Genomic DNA, 22,309 nt, shown 5'->3' with positions numbered 1-22,309 from the left:
ACAGACTTCACACATCATGATTGGTGGCAAATAGCTAAAATAACCTATATATATAAAGCTAAAAACATACTTAAATCAGAAACACTGATAGATTCACAGAAGCACAGACGGCTTTGAGTTTAAAACATGATTAAGATTTCACCCCACATTGTGAAGAAAAATTGGGAAATGGTCCTAGCAGTCAACATTTCTATAAGAAATACCAAAGTCACCTTTAATTGCATTGCAATAGGTAGTGATGAAGGTGACATTTTGTGTTTTTTAATTCCTTGCATCTTGTTGCCCAGAGATAACAAAAAGAAGGGACATATTATGCATATCCTGGTCATTTTATACCATGTGTTGCCATGTGGTTAGTGAACCTTCATATATTACGTGTCAAAATCTTTGTCATTAGTATCTCCATCAACTACTGAATGTAAGTAAGTGAGGGGAAAAACATAATTTATACTTGATTGAATGCAGCAGCAATATAAGATAAGACAGGGAATTAAAGGAACAAAATGATTTCCAGGTGAAAAAGCAGGGAGAATTTTAACATTCTGGAACATAAATCTTTGAATTAGACTTGTTATGTCTGTCTACTTCTGCAGATATGAAGAAGTAGACTCCATTTATCGTTGAGTTATGCTGTCAGTTCTTGCAGTTCTGTATTCGCATTCTTCAATTTCATAAACTGCTTTCTCCTTTTCTTAAAAGCCTCAGGTAAAACCAGTGCCTGCATAAAACACAGTTTACTGTGCAGGGGAAGCACAGTAGACCTGGTATTGTAAGGTATATGAAGTCTATATGTTAAAAATTGAACATTCTCTAGTATCTTTCAGATGCTGTGATTCTGCAGCACCAGCAGACTTTTCTTTTTTTCCTGCTAGAAGTGTGATTTTTAAGCTAGTAATGTCTAAGACTTTTCTAGAAAGTTTAAAGTAGGGTGTGCTACTCTAAGACTTGCTTAATGTTGAATGGATTTTCTTTCCATTACTCCAACATGGGCACATCACTAGTGCAGTTATTCACTGGTATCGTGAAAGAAAAATATTCCTTGAAGAAAGAAAGAAATTGTAGCTTTCTCAGCAACTGCTTAATGATCGCGTAATTTTTCTCAAATGACACAATACCAGGAAGATCAAGAAGTCATCTCCAGTGATATATGCACTAAAGAGAAGCCGAATATTAGAAATCCTATTGCACTACTCCAGCGAGTTTATAAATCCACACCTCTCTCTCCTTTTGTAGTGAGCATTATGATGAAGTATAAGTGTAATTTTTATTTTCCCGATGCTATCTTTCTCCAATTGCGCTGCAGAGCAGAGATACCATGTCCAGAAAAGGAATCTCATTTCTGAATGCATCTTCAAAGTGTCACTGCACTCACAGATCGCCGATGGCTTCCACAGTTAAAATTCTTAGCTTTTCCTTTAGTTAGTTTGCCACTGTCCTGTACAGGAGATGCTATCCCACTGGATACTAGGGGGTAACAGCCAGAGAGAGGTCCCGAGGAAGACTCTGTAGCAGTAGATTCTTCCTCTGCCCACCTGTTAAAGAAATAGTATCCTTCCTCAAGTGCCCATTTCCGGAGAGGATTCACCTCAGAGGCCAAAAGTCCCTGACTTCCTGCGTCCACCGGAGGTACAGATGCTGCTACTGGATGTAAAAATGGTGAAAAACAAAAGTGGCTGTTGCGTTGGTCAAGATCCTCAGTGGGTGCTGGTGACGCTACAGGTGCATCAGAAGTAGTTTGTTTTCTTGACCTCAGTTTCTGGATCTCACAATCCCGTTGCCCTTTAGGAAGTTTATCTAACTGTTGAGCTTTCAGAAGCAGTGATGCTCCAAAGGTTCCTCGAAGAGCAAAAATAAAGTACCTAATGAAAGAGGAAGAGAATGGATTGTCTTAGCAGTGGGCTCCTCCCATAGTCTGCACTGTATAACACAAATCCTGTTGCTAATTTTCCAATGCCCTTCAGGCCTCTGATAGACATCTTATACCTGGTAGTTGAAAGAGGGCTTCTGGATATTAATGCAACTGTACACTTATCTTCACCTGTATGGAGTCAACTGCAAGCATATGAATACTAAAAACATGATAATAGAACAATTTGGTCACTGAATAGTGCAAGAATGATACACAGAAGCTCGCTAAGAGATTCAGTATTTGTGGAGCTTTTGTACACTACAAAAACAGGCTAAAGAAAGAACCTTAAATTGATAGAAAACATAAAACCAGAAATTTAACATCAGCTGGTGCATTTGCTCAGGAAGCAGTAAAAACACTGTGTCCTACTTGCCAATGCAGGACAGAGAACTTGTATTGCTGTATATTATGTGCAGTGAGAGTACACACACCTCTGCACATCATGACAGTCTTATCTGAAAAACAAAGCCTCTCTCAAAACAACATTTCTAGTAGGGTTTGATCTTTACATACGTGACCTTTATACAGATTTTACAGCAAACATCAGAGCTCTTTGAAATTGCATTAATGAAGGTGTCACTCTTGCATCTGGCTGCTAAATATATACATAAATAAGTGTACAATGTTAAAAATGCCAGCAAATCAGACTGAGTACAGAAAGGGCTCTTAAAGCAATGGGCTTTCCTCTCTCGTAGATAGGAAATACACAAAACTACATAGAATAATAGAATTGAGTTGGAAGCAATCTTTAAAGGACATCCAGTCCAACTTCCCTGCAATGAGCAGGGACACCTATGGCTCAACTAAGTGCTCAGAGCCCCTCCAGCCTGACCTTGTGGGTCTGCAGAGACCACCAGCTCTCTGGGCAACCTGTGCCAGTGCCTCTCTGCCCTTATTGTAAAGAAGGAACTTCTTCCTTATATCAAGTCTGTATTAGCCATGCCCATGGCCAGGCTCATACCCTTTCAGAGCTGTGCAGTTGCTAGTTACAGCTGGGCAGCTAAGAGAACAACTATAGAGAACCCAACCCCACAAGAAATGGATCGCATTTTGCTCTGTCCTTGCTCTCAAGCTGTTCTCCGTGTCTTCTGTGTAAGTTGATGGCAGACTGGGTAGAAGGACATCCCACCAACAGACTCTGCTTGCTGCTGCCCTTCTCACAGCCCTGCAGTGTAAGATATAGTGCAATATGCTGACACAGCCAAGTTGTAGCAGAACCCAGGGGCTGTATTCTATGAACTGAGGACCCTACAGAAAATAATCTTAGGTATCTACAGGATGGAACAGCAATTTTCCAACTCCGAAGAAAACAAGATATAAATCTTTAGGCTCAGTATTCTGCTGAGGAACTAACACTCCTAACCTTGCTGAATTCTCAATATGGATTCTTAAATTCTTAACAATGCATTTGATGCAGACCTGAGCAGAAAGCCCAGGATCAAAAATGACACTGTGAATGTGGTCTTATAGGAAGACAAAAATCACACAGGAAAAGAAAGTCTGGAAAATGACGCTCTGCCTAGAAGACATAAGACCTCACTGAACTATGTGTTGTTTATCCTGACCTTAAGTTATATAACATAACACAAAATCACAATGGCTGGGGAAATAAAATTAATTTGAAGAGAAATATGATTTTTCCTCAGAGAGCTTCTTTAAGACAAAGTTAGTATTCAAATTTTAATTCTTCATAGCATTAAAAACAAGTGCTAAAAATGTTTTCTTGATTCTTCCAATTCCAGCATACTGAGCTACTTCATGACAATTAGTACAAGAACAATACTAGCAAGTCAGTCAAACAGATCCATTACTTCAATCGTCTAAGCAGAAATAAAATTTTTAAATTTTAAATTTAAGTTTTAAATTTAAATTTTAGATGTGAAAAGTGGCGCAGCTCAGACAAAACATACCTTAAAGAATGATTAAGGTATTAAGCATTAAAAATAAGTAAAGTTACCATATACATATATGGGAGCAGGTTTTCAAGCCAGCTTTTCCCTGGAAACTATCAAAACAATTAATCTTCCTCCAAATATCATTTAAATTCAATTGCAGTTATCACTACCTACCTGACTAGTCACAGAATAAAACTAAGACTCTGCATTGGATGTAGAAAAGCATTTGATATGGAAACTTGGCTTACTGATGCACTGTAATGTACAGAAGCAACAGAATATGCTCTGTAACTTTCAAAGCATATAGGAACATTTCAAAGACTTGTTTTCGAGCCTTCATCTGCTCTACTACATTGTGTTTTTCATAATGAACAATTATATAAAGGATTTGTACCAGTAAGCTTTGAAGCACCCAGAAAGGAAGGTTTTTCTGATGGGAAAATGAAGGCAGTAGGTTACTTATCTAGGGTTATAAGACTGAATAAATTAATGATTCGTGAACCAGAAAGTTGAACCCAAGTTTCTGACTTCCAGACCAACAGCCTATCTCTGCACAACACCTGTGCCTCACATATCTCCTATTCATAGGCATTCTTATTGTTATTTCACTCAAACGCCTACAAATTCACAAAATGAAAACTGAGAAGAGTGCTTTGCTCAAACCTTGGCAAGAGTGCGATGGCTGGAGTGATGAGACACACTAAATAGAAAGTGGGCTCTGAAAGCTGTTTCTCCATTATCCAATAGGAGTCGGTGGGAGGGTTGCAGGCCATGCACACAGCATTGTAGATCAGAGAGAAGACGAAGTAAATTACCACACTCCCAATTATCGTGATCCAGTGGAACAGTGTCTGTAAGAATAAAATGACCATAAAATGACCATAATACATTTGAGACACTGACTCTTAGTACAAGACAGTACACAAAAAAAAGACTAGAAAGCAGGTACCCAATAGATCCATCCTCTTGAAGAGTGCAGGCCAAATGCCTGGAAATTAACTTATGGGACAATAGTGACAACTGTTACAGTTCTTGAAGTAATGTGTTTTGCTCATGTTACTGAAATATGTAAAAGTGGTGTACTGTCCAGTCCAAAAGCAAAGCAGAAGTGCCTTTTGTTTCTACACTTACAAAGCTATTACCCTGAGGCTAATAATAAATTCTGACACATTGTGAAGTCTCACTGCATATGTTATTTTCTTTTTGTGACACAGAATCAATGTAAAAGACTCTGAAAGAAAACTCTTTGTCTATACAAAATATTATTTAGAAAATAAAAAAAGTCATGTGGATAGGACAGGCCAAACACGTACCCATGTTTTCATTTCTAGAGCCTGATGCAAGAGGATGGTCAGGAGGGAAACAGTATTGATGGGGTTTCCAAAGGAAAACACATCGATGTCGGAATCCTTGTATGCCTAGAAAACAGGTAAGTAGACTGTGTTGAACCTTGACTTTTTAGAAGATAATTTTTCTTTTTTTTTTTTTTTTCTTTTCTATTTTTCACAGAAGATTGCAGACTGAGGATATGAATGACCCTTGTACTTACCAAATAGGGGACAAAGAAGCAAACGAGGCTTTGATAGAAGGCATCCAACATTGTAATAATAAAAGTCGACAGCTTGTATATCTGTAGGAGTTTACAGACAACAGTCATTATGATGGTACACACATTTCTGATCTGTCCTGCAGACATATTTGTTTTTCTTCTGCTCAGCTACTCATTATAGCTAACTGGTCTCTCTTCATGAGCAAATGCCTCTTGAACAGGTGATTTAGAGCTAAGACTTATCCCTGAACAGACATTTTCTCTTTGTTAACTAGACAGTAAGATTACTGGGAAGATTAGCCAGTCAGCTAGGGGTTGTAAAGTGGAATACAATCTCTGCTTCCATCCTTCCCCACAGGATCCCATTCCTCAAATTCTTTTTAAAAACAGCTCTTCCTGTACAGTTGGATGAAGTTAATTTGTTTTAAGGATCCTTCCCTTGATGCATGTATTTTGCACCATCTTAATTTGACTGCAAGATGTATTTAAACTTATCTAGAAACCAGTGGTGTCACAAACATTCTGGGAGTGACAGAAGGAAAGGTCCTACTGTTTCAAGGCAGACAACGTCAAATCAGAAATAATGACCTCTTCATAATGACATGTGAGGTTCAAGAACTCTTAAGAAGGAAAGTCCTACAAAAATCACCACATTCTGCACACCCTTGACTAGATTTTTCAAAACATTACTAAACATGATGTGAACTCCAGTCAGTGATAAAAAATACAGTCCATGATAAGGAAAGCAACTACTATGAGAAGGAATGATAGGAAGAGTTCCTAATTATCCTGCAATTTTGTGATCTAAAACAAAGAACACATCAAATTTTGCCCATTTTCATTTTTATAATTTTAAATTGAAAATATTAAGACAATTTTGGAATATATTTTACTGTATATACAAACTCTCACACATGCACATATATAAATATATGCATTGTCACAATATACAGAGATCAGGCCAGTTTTCTAAATCTGACAGACAATATGAGGGAAAAACTTAATATAATCTTACATGTATATTTTCTGAGCATTACCATTTCTGACAGTTTAAAGTAAAAGTAGTAAATAAATGGAACACCTTTGGATTGGGACAACCTGAACACCTAACTCTGACATAAACCTTTATATATTTAACAGGTCTGTTTCAGAATGCAAGAGTAGAAAATAAAAGTCTAGCTGTTCATTGATTTAAACATTTACATTTCCTTTCAGTGTGCTGCAGTCTTTTAAAGACAATTTTTTTCTGTACGTTGAGACTGTTTAAAACACTAAATCTCAGCAGAGTTTAATCAGGAACCAGCCAAACTATTTCAAGCTACATTTGTTATATTTCTCTTTTTAATCACTCGTTCTTTTTTTGTCATTTGGATTTTTTTTTCTATATATGGTGTGTTTATATACAATACACACACACACATATTTGCTCCATCTTTTCTTCACATCAGAAACAACAAATACAGGTCTGATTCACTAGTATATCACTTTATTTATTATAATGCAGCAAACTGGTACCAAATCAGATTGCTCAATACATTTAATGGCAGAATAAACCTTTTCATTTACATCTTCCAACCATGAACAAGTAACCAACTTACTCCCAAGATGGAACTTCAGTTGTATATTCCCTAGGAGCTCTTCCGATAGTTACAATTAACCCTTCTTTTTGTGGATATCAGTAAAATAGAATATATAAATAGATAATTTGGTTCCAGTTGAGTCTGAAACTCTTCCCTCCCTTTCCACAAAACCAAAAACACTGTTGTCTTCTGGCTTACCAAGCAGTTATTCAGGAATCAAGACATACCTCTGAATTCTGCCCATTCTTGTATAACTCAGGCAAGCTCAGTAGAGTTTCTGCAGAAACATCTCTATCCAGAACTCCAAAGACCAGAGGGGGCAACGAGGTGAAGAAAAGATTGAAAAAAATCATCTGCCAATAATCTATCATTGTGTTGCCTGAGAACCCGCAGAAGAACTGGTACCAGAAGAGCAGGTTGACGTAGCTCTGTTGGAGAAGAAAGTACAAACCCAATGCTCTGTTACAGGCTGAACTGTTGCTCTTCGTGTGTGCAAAAGCACATCCCTTCATGCTGATGTGCTTTCTCTTTGGGTTGTGAAGGCAGTGGAGATACACATTTCCTGTGGCTTCTCCTTTATGCTCTTCTCCCTCTCCCACCTCATTATTCCCTACTCTGAAAGCTCATGTGGACCCTTTAGTTTGCAATGCACAGGTAGTTTACACCTCCCATAGTCTCATCAAAGAAGCTTATGCAGCACATTGGTTGTTAACAGTTTCCAAAGAATACTTTATTTTAGTTAAAGGTGCTTTCAGTAGACATCTCTGTGTGTTGTTCCATAAAGCAGTATATCTCAAGGGACTGCTTCACACTGACCCACTGTGATACAGCTTTATAAAAGCTGTTAGGTTTCTTAAAGAAAATATCAGAGAATAATTAAACAAATTGTTCACAGCTATGAATGCCAGACTTTAAAATCCTTTTACAGGCTTGCTGTCAGTATGGAATCAAAGGCCTCCTGCTCCCTAATGGTACCAAGGAGATAATAGAACAGCAGCATCCTGGTCTGGAGAGCTATTTCACGTTGCAATTTCTTTTGAACTGAGAAAGGGTGCCCAGTTAGGAAAAAGAAAATTTTCCATTTCCATTACAAGTGTTAACACTGCCAGGACATAATCCTTATTCAAAATTATATATTAAAAAAAATAAAATATGGATGCTTTGAATTCTTAGTAAATAGTCTTTCATGCTCAGAGAGTACATTTTGTGTCAGATAGAGTTGTTTGCACAGTCTTGCAGAAACTGTTCTGCTGTCAGTTTTATCCACTTTACATTATTCTTCAATGCGCCATTAATTTGCATATACATTAAATTTTTAATAAAAATGCCAGATATGACTGCATCGTTGCTTGCAAGTGGTTCCTATCAAATTAAATGCAAAAAAATCAGGTTTCACAGGCAATCGTTTTTTAGTGCAGAGTCATCTTCTGTATTCCAGCACTAATAATCTGCTGCTCCTTATGCATATTTTATTTTGAAACTCATGGGTATTATTAATAAAGTTTCTTGAACTGCTATATAGAATTACAAAACCTTGAGTTCCTTTTTCCCCATGGAATAATGCTATTTCAATAGATATTTAGATTCCATATTTTTCTCTATTCTTTATGCAGTACATTACTAAGATGGAAATAGCAAACCCTAAACTTCTGCAAAGTGGAGAGGCAGAGATTGCAGCTTCATAAAAGAAAAAAAAAAGAAAAGAGAGAGCAATGTCTTCAAAAAACAAAACACTCCTTTAATTAGCGATTGCTAGGATGAAAGCTTCCAGAATTTTAATCATCTTACCACATTTTTGTAGAAAAAGTAAATCACCATCTTTGCCAAGCGAGCATAACACCAATGTCCATGGACGAGAAGCAGTTTTTTGAGATGCTTGAATCGGGATATTGCAAAGTCACTAGCCATCACAGCCTTCATTAAAGAGAACAAAAGTTACTTTACAATCTATCTTTTACACCCATCCAGCGAGATGGATTCTGCATATGGACTTTGAAACAATTTTCTACTATTGCACATTGTAATAAAAATAATTGAGAAATTTCTTTATCTGCAGAACTCTCCATCTGATGAGAAGAAGGAAAGGGGATATGTGGCAAAGAATCTGAGGCAGAAAACACTGAAAATCAGCAAAATCTGAAAATGTTGTTAGCAGAGTCTGTTCACAGACCAGATGCTAACCTAAAAGTGGACAGGCATCTGTTAATTTTCCAGGCTTATAAGCAAATACTTATTTCTCCATGAATGCTAATTGTTGGCTCAAACTCTCTTTTTTATCTGGACTCGCAATTATGGACTGCATATTCTTTTATGACAGTAATAATGCCAGCCTGTGGTACTCAGAATACAGGGCTGCTATAAAACTTATTAATGAGCAAGAACCTATTTGACAAAAGAGAAGAGGAAGTAAACTGAACAGATACCTGCATGCCTTCTTGGCCAGATATTCCAATTCCAACATCAGCTGCTTGAATCATACTTACATCATTTGCACCATCACCTAGAAAGGGAAGACAGAAGTGAATAGTAAAGGCACAAGAAAGGGTGCTTAACATGACTATGCTAGAGCTAAAAGAACAAACAAACAACAACAACAAAAAAATAACCACATCTGTCTGTTAAATGTAGGCTATTATGCTGTACCATGCATCTTCACTAGGGTAACAGACGGCATCAAGCAATTATGACCTTTAGCTTCTGATCTTGGTTGGAACATCCTCCTCAGCCTAGCACCGGGACCAGCTTGGCTGGTGGCATGGACACCCAGACACCATCTACATCTGCACTATTTTGTACATTTCTGCTTGGTGAACTCCATATGCTCAACCACATGCTTTGCAGCACCCTATTTCACTGAACTTTTTGAATTACATGACAAATTTTATTCCAATTGACAATGTAACAAGCCTATTTCAGGAGTTATTCTGCTCTTTTCAACTTTCAGCAATATGTTGAATACATAACCAAATTTCCATGGAAAGAAACAGCAATGATTGCCTGCAATGTGGAGACTGTGAATTAGGTTACCTGGTAAAGTAAATGAAATGAAGTGGAAGGCTGAAATTTTGTATTTTGAAATCTGAGGCAAAGCAAGAAATTTAATGTATACCAGGCTCTTCCTTTTCTGATACGCCTTGTTGGTCCACAGAGATGTACTTTTTAGTTTTAAGTCATAAAAATCAATTCTGCAAGGATTTTAGCAGGATCTCTTACCAACAGTGAGCAGGAAACTCAACACATTTCACATTATTTGAAGGTAAAAAGCAAAGGAGTCGGTGTTTAATGCTACTCTGGGAATAATGCTATTTTCACCAGCTGGGAAAATCTGACAGGAGAAGGCCTTTGTGAAAACAGAAAACAGTAACTATTTCTGACTGCTTTGCTTCCCTCGGTGAGTGGATTCCATGGGGAATGTGTACATATGTTTGCACTGCTGTGCTTGAAAGGGACTACTGGGAGTTATGGTATTTGGAGCGCTTTCATCTTGTTCAAACGGGGGTTGTACTGAAAGCTAAAGGAGGACTTCCACATGCTTATTGGTCAGGAAAGGCTATTCAGTACTTGTTTTCCACTGTGTCTTTCCAAGGGGAATTAGAAGTAGCTCATGCAATGTACACATTCCACACGTTTTCATAACACAGAGAAAGAACCCGCTTCCCTCTTTCTGCTGTAAGATTCCAAAGAGTGGTACCTATGGACAGGGTCATCACTTTGAGCTGCCTCCGCACCAGCTTGACCACAATGCTCTTCTGCAGCGGGGTGGAACGGCAGCACAGCACCGAGCGGCAGAGCCGCGCCAGCTCCAAGAACCGCTCCTCCAGACCTCCCTGCAGGATGATGTCCAGTGTCCTTCCATCGATCACCAGCCCAAATTCAGGGCTGGGTGTCTCAGAGGCTGGTAAAGATGTTGGGATAAAGCCAAAAAGTTTCCTCTGTGGTTTTTCAACCTCATAGTTCTTCCTCACTTCTTCCAAGGTTAAATTCAAGAGCGATTCGCAAGTTTCCTGTAAGAAAACAGAAGTGTTGCTAGAAATAGTTATCTCCATCTCCCTCCACAGCACAGCACCTTACAAAGTGTGTGTTTGTATAATCATGCCAGTGGGTTGGAGCCTATCAGATGAATACTGGGGAAAACTGACTGAGAAAGGCACTGATTCATCAGATTGGAGATTATTCCAGTGACGACATTAAATCCTTCAGTGAAAACACTGCACATCTTATCAGGTAGTTACCTACAAGAAGAAATTACTTCAAAACAGAAAATAAGCTCCCTTCAGGAGGACATATTTCTATTTGCAATGCTGAGAGCTCAGAAAGAAAATTTTTTTTTTTTGTTAAAGGTGATTTTTTAAAACAAGCTCTGATGTGAATTATTTGAGATAGTCCAGCTCTTGCTTCTGTCACAAATAAATGATGGCAGAGAAACAAGAGGTTCAGCTGTTCAAAATTAGTAACTTTGACAGTTTGGCCTTTTCTAGGTCACAAATCAGGTCTGAGTCAAAGGGACAGAAATAAAGCTTTGTATTACACAGTTCTGTACCTCAAATACAGGCTAAGCCTTTCCCTACTAGCAAATTTGCCTCATTTTGGATCAGAGCCCCTTTCCAAATACACACAGCCTGAGTGGATGTAGCATCCCACACCGATTGATGGGGGCACTTCTACCGCTCCCCTACAGATCTCCCAATTTGGTGCACCACTATCAAAAGACACCACAATGATCTAAAAGTGATTTTGCTGCCTGTTAGTGCTAAAAGTCCTCCTTCTGTGGCACAGTACCAAATACCTGAGGAGCTAATCACTCCTTTTCCTACCTTTTTGTCAGCTTTATTGAATGATGATTCAGTTCTGAAATGTTATTTTCACTTCGTGTTGCATAAGGTAGTTGTGTAGGATGTTTGCAAGATTTAAATTACACTTCAGTGGGAGGTTCTGGAATCAAATGTTCCTCTGACACCTAATAAAGAGCTACATCTAGCCTGCACACTGAAATCTCAAAAAAATATTGAAGCGACATCATCCTTCTGTGAGCAAACCAAAAATTGTATGGGAAATTCCAGGATTGCTGGGGTTTTCATTTTTAAATGAATCCCTCCAAACTGCCTGCTTGTGTTGCGCCTTACTGGAAGATGGCTAATTTCCAGCATTTCAATAAGCTGCTGGGTTTAGGGCTGGAAAGTCTATCCTTTCCCACTGCCACTGTGGTTCCCCAACTGCTGCCCTTGCAATTGTCTCCCCTTGTTGAGCCTCACATTTTCCTCAGTACTAGAAAAGATTGGGTAAAATTATCTGGCACAGCAGAAAAGACCGGATTTCTTGATGCAGTGCTCAAAATTGATTCAGACAGCAAAATGAAAAACAGGCAAAGATGCTAAAATATTTCAACCTCTTGAATTCAGAATCCTGCAGGGGAAGAACTTGGGCATGAACAAAGATGAACTTCTGGTAGTAGAAAATTACCCATAGGTATAAAGAAGCACTGTGGTATTTTCCACCTGAATCCACTTCAGCTATCATCTTCTATTAACCCCCATCAAACGCTTTGTACTTCAATGGGTATTTTGTTTAAGAGTTAACTTTATGAAAATTAATGGGCTTTTGTGAAAGGACCATTGCTTGTATCTTTGTTTTCCTCCACTGCAGCTATCAGGAAGCTTCCCAGAAATTGTACCCTTGGCTTCATTTTGAACCACATATATTCATGCAAGCACTTATGTGCATGCAGCACGCACCTGCCTCAGCCTGATGGCCCTGCTGGGTGCTGTAGCTGGGCACAAGTAACTGTTTCCTGGAGGTGGGGCGGTGCTACTTGCAGCATCCCTCCTCTGACAGAAACCATCTTCTAATTTCCATCCTAAATATATTCATTCTGCCTTCCGTTAAAGCAGATACGCGTATCAAATGAAATTACACATTGAAGCAAGGAATGCATTCCATGCCAAATTCCATACCATCTTTGTGTGTTTCCCTATTTCCGTGACATTAAAAGGGAGAGACATTTGCATAGGATTTTATTCCTTTTTGGAGAGCTACAAGCTGCAGACAAAAGAAGCTAGAAAGTAGGCCATCTAACTGTTCTATACAATTGCCTATCATAAGAAAAACAGTCAGTATTTTTAAATTATTTAATTATCCTCATAATAGCTTTATGGAAAAAATCAAAGTTGGATTAGGAATCTATCTTCCGTAGGGAAAAAAATGGAGGAAAGCATGACAAATGATTTATCTAGCCCAGAAAGAAGCCCTGCCTTCTCCCTTTGACCTTCTACCTACAAAAAAGCTTTTCTCATGACAGCTCTTATTGCTGATGAGTGTGGCTCACAACAGTATGCTGCACGAAGAGAACAGAGCAGCACTATGCTGCCCCTCACAGCACATGGGTGGATAAGAGAGCATTAACAACGAAATAAGGATGAGGACAGCACAGATGGCCTTTTGGACATTAAAAATGGTAAAGACTGGCTTCCCCTTTGCAATTGGTTCTGGCTAAGCTGCAATGCTTGAACTTGCCCATCCCTAAGTCTGCCTCTCAAAGCCATCTGCCTTGCCAGGATGCCCAGAGCAATGAGATGTGAAGCTGTGCACTGTAGTGGACATTCCACTTGCTGAAAGCGATGGTTTCCCTGGTATCCTACTAATGTTGCTCCAAAAGCTGCAAAAGCAAGAGCTGTTTTTCTAAAGTATTTAATCCTCACTGTCCTTAATGGCATCTACCTCTGTTGAAAGTTTCTCTATTTCTCTTCTTTGTCCAGGTGGTTTTAGGAGTAGCCATAGATTGTACTACTGATTGTTCTCTGTATTTTCATGAGCCACAGGAGCTGTCAGTAATGCCTTTCAAGTGATTACTTCCATTCTGGAGCATGCTTGCCTTTCCCACCATCTGACCTTCTCACTGCCCATGGAAATTCAGGGAATATCTGTGTGTATCTACAACTAAGCTTGCCATGATGGAGTGTCAATAAAGTCACTGCTTCTTCAACCTCTTCACAAGAACTATATTTAAGTATGTGAGAAGGTGAAATGTTGCTTACTCAAAAAGACACTTTTATTTGCCAATATATTTCTGCTTCAGCCTAATCCTATTTGGGAACATGCAACTAGAAAGTTCTGAATTTCATTAAATCTATACCTGTTTTTTTTTTTTTTTTTTCTTTTTTTTTTTTTTTTTCTCCAGACTGACTCATGCAAGTACTTTCCAAAAGCCCAACTTCCAACAGATATCACCTGGATTTATAATACTACTGCAGCTGAAATTTCCATTGTAATGTGAAAAGATAACTATCAATTCTATTAAAGAATCAGACACTGCATTTATCAGAACTGCATGTATAAGGAATCACAACTCCATATTATTCTCTTCATAAAGCTCGCTGGAGAGGTCATTTTTAGAAAAGATAGATTTTATTTGGGAAACTCATTTTATTTTAAGTGAACTAAATTATACACAACTGTCTTGTGTTCCAGCTCATCCTGTTACACGCAGTCTAGAGAGTGTATGGCCTAATGCAGTTTCATTGACTTAGCTGTGTTTTCTTGTGGTGATTGCAGCTTAAAGCAGAACAGTGTCAAACTGCAAGCTGTGAAGAAATGGAGCGACAGCACTCTCTATTTCTCTGCACTCACCTTATTTTCTGTGTTAATAGTGAAGACAGTGTCCCTTTGGTCCAGGAGCTTACAGGAATATGCAATGTTAACTGCTGTTTCCTGTTTGTCTCCTGTCAGCACCCAGATCTGTATCCCAGCTTCTCGAAGCGCTGCGATAGTGTCAGGCACTCCATCTTGTAGCCGATCTTCAATCCCTGTTGCTCCTGGGCAAACAGGAGAAGAAGACGTGAACTGATTTTCTTTCATTTGGAAAGCATCTTGCTTTCTTTTTCTTAAAGAAAAATGATTCAGTTATTATCCTGAGCTTATAAAGAGTTGAATCAATGTATTGTCCAGCAAATAAGCACACAGGCACAAAATCTGCATCTGGATTAAGACCTAAATCTGTCATCAATCAAATTCTGGCTCTTCATTTTACTTGATGCTAGAACAATACATTTCATTTCTTCTTAATAAACCAAAACGACAATGTACTGCCAGAGGAATTACACCATATGCATTTTTAAAGTACTGCATCAAGCCCCATATAAGCAACCAGGAAAGATGAACTTTGGCTATTTAAATGAATGTTATCCTGTTGCCAAGTTAGAGGCTCCACTCATCAAAGGGAAAAGCAAAGATACAGGATGTTTTCTTTTTTAAAATGTGCAAACTTAAAAACAGATGCCACACACTCATCCTGGACCCAAATCACCACCTGAATGTTAAAATACTCTTCTTATCTCTTCCACTAGAGGTCAGTTTGGAGATGCTATAAACATGGTGTGTTACAGATACTGATTCAAGCTAAAATAACAGTTTTTGCGAAATGAAGTATGAATGCACACAGAGCCTTCAGAGTCGGCAAAGGTAACAGATTCTGACAAGACCTACATTACTTCTTATGTCATTCTGCTTATGGCATTTAATGCTGTTACTTTAATTTTTAAAATCATTGCAGAGATTATGAGAAGCCATAATGCCACTAGTTTGCAATCATAGAAATTCAGAGGATAACAAAGTATGGGGAAAGACTGTATTCACAGAAAGATAAAAATGGGGTGAATCTGAAAACTGAAGTCTTAAAGACCAAAATATTTGGAAAAATGAAGAAAAAAAGCACTGAAATTCTCTGCAATTTAACAGAATAAGGTGAAAGTGAAAAAGATACTACGGATTTGGAAGATGCACAAGTACCAGAAAGGTAACTTTTAACATGAAATACGTTTACTATTTTACAAAATTCAGAAAGCAAACATGACAGTGAAATGATGGCAGGAATTTGCTAGCAAGAATGCCTTTGTGCAGTTACCATTTTTTATAATGCAGTTCTAGAATAGAAATTCCCTTGGAATTTGTGCTCAAAAATAAACTCGATATATACCATTTTATAGGTTTATCTGAGGACACAAATGCTATCAAGTTATGGGAACTTCATTATCTATCATGTCAGCAGAGCTGCAGTAACATCTGATGAACATGTTCTTTGCTTATGGCACATGAAAGTTTCAGTACACCTTTTCAAAGTTACTGCTACTCAAAATGCATAAGAACTTGTTTAAACACCATCACTGGATTGTGAACTCTTGCCCTGAGATTTTCAAACCTCAGAGGAAGCCTTTTTGATATAAACTAGTATAAGCTGTTGTCTGTCTGATTGCCAAGAATATCACAGAAGAGCAAGTGATACTTCATGCAATGACAATTCATATTTTTAGCTACCCAGCAAGGTGAGTTTGGTCTCCAGATGCTGTGCTGTCTCCATTAACAGCTCATCTCTGTTGTCAATTGCAGCTTCTGCCTCTTGACGAAAATTGGCCCATTTCTGAAAGTCATCCTCACTCAAGACCTGCATAATACAATTTAAGCAGAACTCATTTTAAATTTAAATAAGAGGAGAAGGACGCCGACACTCTGGATTGCAAGACTTAGCTCCTGGATTGTTATGGTACTCCGTTGCCTTCAAAACAGCACAAACTTTTTCAATTTTAGATTGCAGAAAGAGCAGCAATCAGTAGCAATGCAGGAGCTAAGTATTAAAAACATGGTCTACAGAAACTGCTGTTCCCACAGCCCTCAGCTCAGAGTCTGGACTGGAGCACACAGATTCTGAAGATCACTCCACATTTCTCGAGTGTTTGAATATGACCCATTTATTGCACAGACACCTTCTGTATCAGGCTAAAATGCACTGACCCAGGCTGAGAACAAGATTTTGGAAAGCTGAATGCCAAGAAAAACAGAAGGTTGGCTCTCTTATGGACTTTCTGTTTCTTTCCCGGAATCTGTACTAGAAAAGGTCAGCTAGAGTTACCACAGGATAAACAGAAATGAATGCATTGAGGCTGATGAAGAATCCATTGTCTGCCTAAACTGGCCAAACACTGGAGAAAAAGAGGAGAAAAAGAATGCAGAACAATCAAAGAATGACATAAAATGTGCTCAATCAGTCTTGTTTTCCAAAGAACAAAGCATTATAACTACTGCATTTTTCTAATAAATCTAATGCCATATACAGAAAACTGCAAACATTAGGGAATGCCTTCCTACCTTCTTAGCTATGCAAAGAGTTCGGAGGCCATCACGTGCATAGTAGTCCAAATGTTTCTGTGTTTTGTCCTTTATTCTTTTCATTCTCCTCTCTGCATTAGTATCAGCTATGAAATACAAGGAAAATATTCCATATGTTAAGCACAGATCATTTCAGACTTAATCACCTAAGGGTGGACATTAGTGAAAACAGGACTTCGTAGTAACAGCAATTCCCTTTAAAGTGGCCATGGGTTGCATGAATCAAAAGCTTAGTAAGGTTCCCTGTTTCCTTTAAAACTACATTACTTGCTTTTTGTTTGTTTGTTTTTTTAATGTTATAGCACTCTTGCTGACAAGCTAAAATACCATGGTCAGCTCCTTATGACAGTATTATTGCAGAGTACACAGTCCACACGGGTTAGCATCGTCAGTGAATTTTAATTAGCCCATTCCATATTCTCAGCACTCCTCTGGTTAAATAAGTACCTCAGTTCTGATATGCAAGGATAACACCATGGAGAGCTTGTTCTTTTTTTATACTCCTGATGCCTAGATATAATATTTAATGCAAAAAATGGTACTGCAGACTTCTTATGCCCCTGTGTAGGAGACACAACAGAAATAGCTCTTTGACTAATTACCTTTGCCAGGGTCTTCCAACAAGTCCATTATAACAGAGTCAGCTCCTTTTGTGTAGACAATGATCTCCTTGGTCAGAGGGTGTCTCACCACTACAGACATCCTTTTCCTTACTGAGTCAAATCCCAAAGTGTAGAGAATATCAAAAGTTAGAAGTGTGCCCTGTGGCAACCGTACTGTCACCTGTTCAGGAGTCCGGGACACTAAAGTAAAACTGTATGCTTGGGCAGCATAGACAAGTGCTGCCTCATCTGGGCTCTCAGCCTCATAGCAAAAGTCTGTTGGCAAAGTAGCACGAGTAACAGACTGAAAAACCTCATCCAAGGAAGCACTGCCAATGTCTGTGCTGCTCTTGTCCTGGAGCCCAGCGCCCCTACTGCTGTCACAGCAGCTGTCATCGTTGTCACAGCAATCCAGCGTGGCAAGATGCTCCTCTGTGTTCTTTGCACTGAAGCTAGCTCCTAGGTCTGAACTAGACTGAGAAGATGAAAAAGACTGGCTAAGGCTTACTAGTTTCAGCCGCTGAAATATCTGATGAATCTTCTCCAGGGTGATTCCTGAGGGTTTTATTGGTGGTGGGACTGTAACCTAGAAATTATGAGAAAATCTTGGTTTACCGTGGTCAAAAATAAACAAATATGAGCTACAAGATATTTTCCAAAAGCAAAACATATTTCTTTGCATCTAAGTGACATTAATAAAATAGAGCTGCAATGTTTTTTTGTTTTTTTTTTTTTTGTTTTTTTTTTTTCCTATTTAACTGTGTTGGGGAAATCTGTAGAGGAGTCATTTGTGAAGTGACATCCAAATGTGATGGTGATTTGTCTCTCTTCCTCTGAAATAGAGATGGAATCAAGGCTCTTGTAATTCTGTTAACGGCCTGAGAGATAAGAGAAAACCCAGTACATTCAGCATATTTATTACAGTAAATGTAATATTAAAGCTAAAAGGGAAAGTGCAGATAGCATGGTAGTCACAGCTATCCATCAAACATAAAGAGCCTTGTTGGGTAGGGATGTATGTAGGCAGTGAGATGGTGCACACTACACAAAAGGTAAAAGAACTAGAGAAGAGTGCCCCAAATAACCATTGCTCAGGTTTCACTGAACACTACCCTATGTTGTTAAATGCAAGCATAATTAATTTCTCTTGAATGGTTAATCAAAGTTAGATTACCCTTTGTCTTGGCTCAGTAGTTGTGGAGACTACGACTGTATTGCAGATGGCAAGGGCAAGAAAAAAGTCAGTGAGAGCAGTGGCAGTTTTCATATGTATAAAAGGAGAGAGGTTTTCAGTCCGCAGTGCAGCTTCCCTCACTCTCCTCAGCAGCCTGCTATCCGGAGTCACATCCTTCTCCTGCAAGAGAAGTTACTTAAGGAGAATTATTTGCATTTACAGCTGTCACCAAGAAAGAGCTCTCAGCTCAGTATTTTTTTTGTTATCTCTTACTGAGTTCACACCTAGAATTATGTAAGGTAAATGCCTTTTTACTGAATGTCTAGGGGAAAGGATGGATTCCTAAAGGCTGAATAACTAATTAGATTATTAGGAGGAAATACTCCTTAAAATAGAAGGAAGTTTCAGAATTTTATTTCTTCTGAGATATATGCCAAAAATAGTCTATAATATGACCCCCAATTTTGAAAGTGCTGACTATTGAATTAAGGGGCATCCCAGATGGAAATGCATTTGGAATCTCCTATCACACTGGGGGAATGGGAATTTTACTTCAACAGAGAATACAGGTGGCTTATGGCTTGCTTACAATACAGCTCTGCTTCCTGAAAGAGAAGTTTGTCTCAAATTGTTTTTCCTAAGTTTTACAACAAATAAATGAATGCATGCATAACGCATTTGTTCTTGAAATGGTGTTGTAATTTTACCACCTTGTCTATAATCAAACCTAAATTCACAAGCCGAACTACTTAACAATGTCATTTATCTACAATTTAATCTGATGTAGGCTGTGGGAATGCTACTTTTAACAGAAATTTCATGTTAGCAGAGTGTGGTTTGGATTTAATTCAGGGCCATATTTAACTGGAGCTTCCCAAGTTAGAGACACCTTCCTGTGAGCTAAGACTTTTGTATGCGTTCTTTAAGGAACTGACAAAGTGATTTAGCTGCTTTCTAGTTCATCTCAGTTATTACCCCTCTTCTTCTTCAATCTGGCACAGTTTTCTCGAGTTCCCTAAATATGCAGCAGCAATCAATCAACCACCTTTATGGCTGTGTAGTGCTGAGCTGAATGGTACATTGTTAACTCCCGCTTGCAAACATGAATACTGGTTCTTAAATTGTCCTAATAATTGAAAATAAATCTATTGCTCATTTTGTTGAAGCACAGAACTCAGCTGAAATCCAAATATAAAGCAAGATAATGCACTTTCTTTGCTACAGGAAATTCTGGTTATGTGCTTTCATGCTTTTTCTTTTGTATTTGGGGAAATATTTAAGTACAGATACATTCCCTCCACTAGAAAATTGATATGCATTGGGGAAGAGCCTGCTTCTTAAATATCTGCTCAGGTCTCTTAGAATGAATCAGAAGCTGAAAAGTTACAATGGTCATTCTTCAGAAACCCTTTAACAGCATCATACTACAACACACAACAGGTAGTTGTCTGCTGCCTGCAGTGTGCCTGCTAGGTACAGCAGTGCCATGAGGACTAAGTGGGTAATTCCTGTGAATAACACATATGTGCTGTCACAACTCTCAAAACAGTCATGTTGGGGATTACATTCAATTCTAAATACTGATGATTAGGAATTCTCTCTTTGCCCAGCTATTCTTATCAATTCTTATAATACGCATGTGCAGCACCACAGTTAGAATGAACCTCAAGAACCACAAATTGGTACACAGGGATCTCAGCCTCTCCTAATCCCATCCAATTTTTTTTTTTTTTTTTTTTTTTATCTACATCCTCACCATCTGCCTCTAACTCATGCAAAAAATGGCAGTGTGGAAGTATGTATTCTATTTAAATTGAAATATTCTCAAAATTTATCTCTGGAAAAAAATGGAAAATTGTGAAGTCAATTGTGGTTTCAGAAACAGATTTAAAAAAAAAAAAATAAAATATGAAAGCCAGAGAAGCCTCTCTTTATATTTACATCTAGTGAAAGCAGGGCTGACTTGAATTTCCCTGTCTTCCTGCATTCACCCTTATGAAATGTCAGCAGATAAAAGAATTCAGACAAAAAAATCTGTTCATTGATTAGCCTGAACAAACAGAAAACCAAATGAACAAAACAGAAAATGAAACAGAGCAGCATCAGTGATGATGATCAATTAAATTTACCACACTTTCAATCATAGTAATCATGTTAGTAAAGTGCTGAAGTTGTAAAATGGCTAGTACCATTCAATTGTTAAGATTTCCCATTAGTTTGATAGCATTTCTTCTACTTGATGGCACTAAAACCTGATGGCAATAGGACAATTGAAATCTCCATGAAATGATTCTAATAGCAGGGCACTCTTTATTGGAACCATTAAATCTAGGAAGAAATGTGCTGTCAAGATCTAAATTCATAAGGACATGTAAAGGTAGAGACATGTAAATGCTAATGCATTGTTCTCTTCCAAATTTTATTATAATTTTGTATTTTTTTTTTACTCTTTTAATGTTCCCTGAAGTCTTTCTGTCAACCATAGCTCTGTGGTTTATAGTACACTATTTTTCCCCCTGAGAAGTTGCAGCAGCCACAAAGAATCACATGAATGAAGTAAATCAAGACTGTTTCTTACCGAGGTACGGAAAGAAATGAGTAACGGGGCCAATGACATCTTGAAGCCTCTAAAGTGAGGTGATGTCCTCTGCCTTGGCTGAAGGCTGTCTCTTTAGAGATCCAGACAGGCAGGATAAATACCAGTTTACATTTTCACAAGAGATATGAAAGAACAGGTGAGTCTGTTCTTGTCCCAATGGCACTAGACAGTTTATATACGGACTCGTCCTTCTCCCTCCAGAGTTCTCATAAATGTTTATGAAATGAATAAATCAGTCACTGCGTTTGTTTCTCTCAGACTCTTTTAGAGCTTTCTGAAGTCTACACCATTCTTCTGTCCTTTACATTCCACATAAAACTTAAGACATACACAGACATTACGCATTTTTTTTATGATATCAGTATAATACTACAGACATGACAACACTTCTCAACTACAGATTTTTGGAATAGCTTGAGTTTGGATACGAACAGATCTGTCCAGCTAAAAGGTTGGCCTCTATTTTTTATTTTTTCCTTTGCTTCTAGAGATAGCAAGAGATACAGCTGCTAACAACAAATTAGGATTTTTTTACAATTTTGCTTTTCCGTTGTCCAAGACCTTCCCACTGAACAGACTGTGCCAGTGAATTTTACGGGGCTGTATCTGGACATGGGATTCATCTTATCTTATGAACTTCATAAACAGTATGCAATGAGGCTCCATAAACTGTCATGGATCACAAGTACTACAGACAGAAATATTGGGAAGGGAAAAAAAAGAAGGTAAGCCATAGGATTTCGATTCCACTAAATAACTGTGTTATATTTACTCCAGGAAAGACAAGCTATGCTGTTCAGTTATTCTTCCAGGATCTGCAGTCTCCAGTTTAACTAACTTTATCAA

At 38.2% G+C, this 22,309-nt stretch overlaps 1 protein-coding gene across 1 annotated transcript in view; it reads right to left on the bottom strand.

The window, feature by feature from the left end:
• Positions 1 to 1,044: 1,044 nt before the first annotated feature.
• The window catches only part of ATP10B (ATPase phospholipid transporting 10B (putative)), a 61,177-nt gene continuing 39,912 nt past the window's right edge, over positions 1,045 to 22,309 (bottom strand). The window contains exons 11-23 of the mRNA XM_042880688.1: positions 18,865 to 19,044; positions 17,691 to 18,276; positions 17,068 to 17,174; positions 16,240 to 16,366; positions 14,557 to 14,741; positions 10,625 to 10,937; positions 9,357 to 9,433; positions 8,722 to 8,847; positions 7,161 to 7,361; positions 5,354 to 5,434; positions 5,118 to 5,222; positions 4,468 to 4,655; positions 1,045 to 1,859 (exon numbers count right to left, since the gene is read on the bottom strand). Of these exons, the coding sequence (XP_042736622.1) occupies positions 1,352 to 1,859; positions 4,468 to 4,655; positions 5,118 to 5,222; positions 5,354 to 5,434; positions 7,161 to 7,361; positions 8,722 to 8,847; positions 9,357 to 9,433; positions 10,625 to 10,937; positions 14,557 to 14,741; positions 16,240 to 16,366; positions 17,068 to 17,174; positions 17,691 to 18,276; positions 18,865 to 19,044 (2,784 nt within the window). The 3' untranslated portion in view covers positions 1,045 to 1,351. The remainder of the gene's footprint in view (positions 1,860 to 4,467; positions 4,656 to 5,117; positions 5,223 to 5,353; positions 5,435 to 7,160; positions 7,362 to 8,721; positions 8,848 to 9,356; positions 9,434 to 10,624; positions 10,938 to 14,556; positions 14,742 to 16,239; positions 16,367 to 17,067; positions 17,175 to 17,690; positions 18,277 to 18,864; positions 19,045 to 22,309) is intronic.

Source organism: Lagopus leucura, unplaced genomic scaffold (assembly GCF_019238085.1).
Source record: "Lagopus leucura isolate 7727_CA_CO unplaced genomic scaffold, USGS_WTPT01 Super-Scaffold_100027, whole genome shotgun sequence".
NCBI classification, from domain to species: domain Eukaryota; kingdom Metazoa; phylum Chordata; class Aves; order Galliformes; family Phasianidae; genus Lagopus; species Lagopus leucura.
Note: the sequence above shows the minus strand (reverse complement) of the source record. Positions and strands in the feature narration are given on the sequence as shown.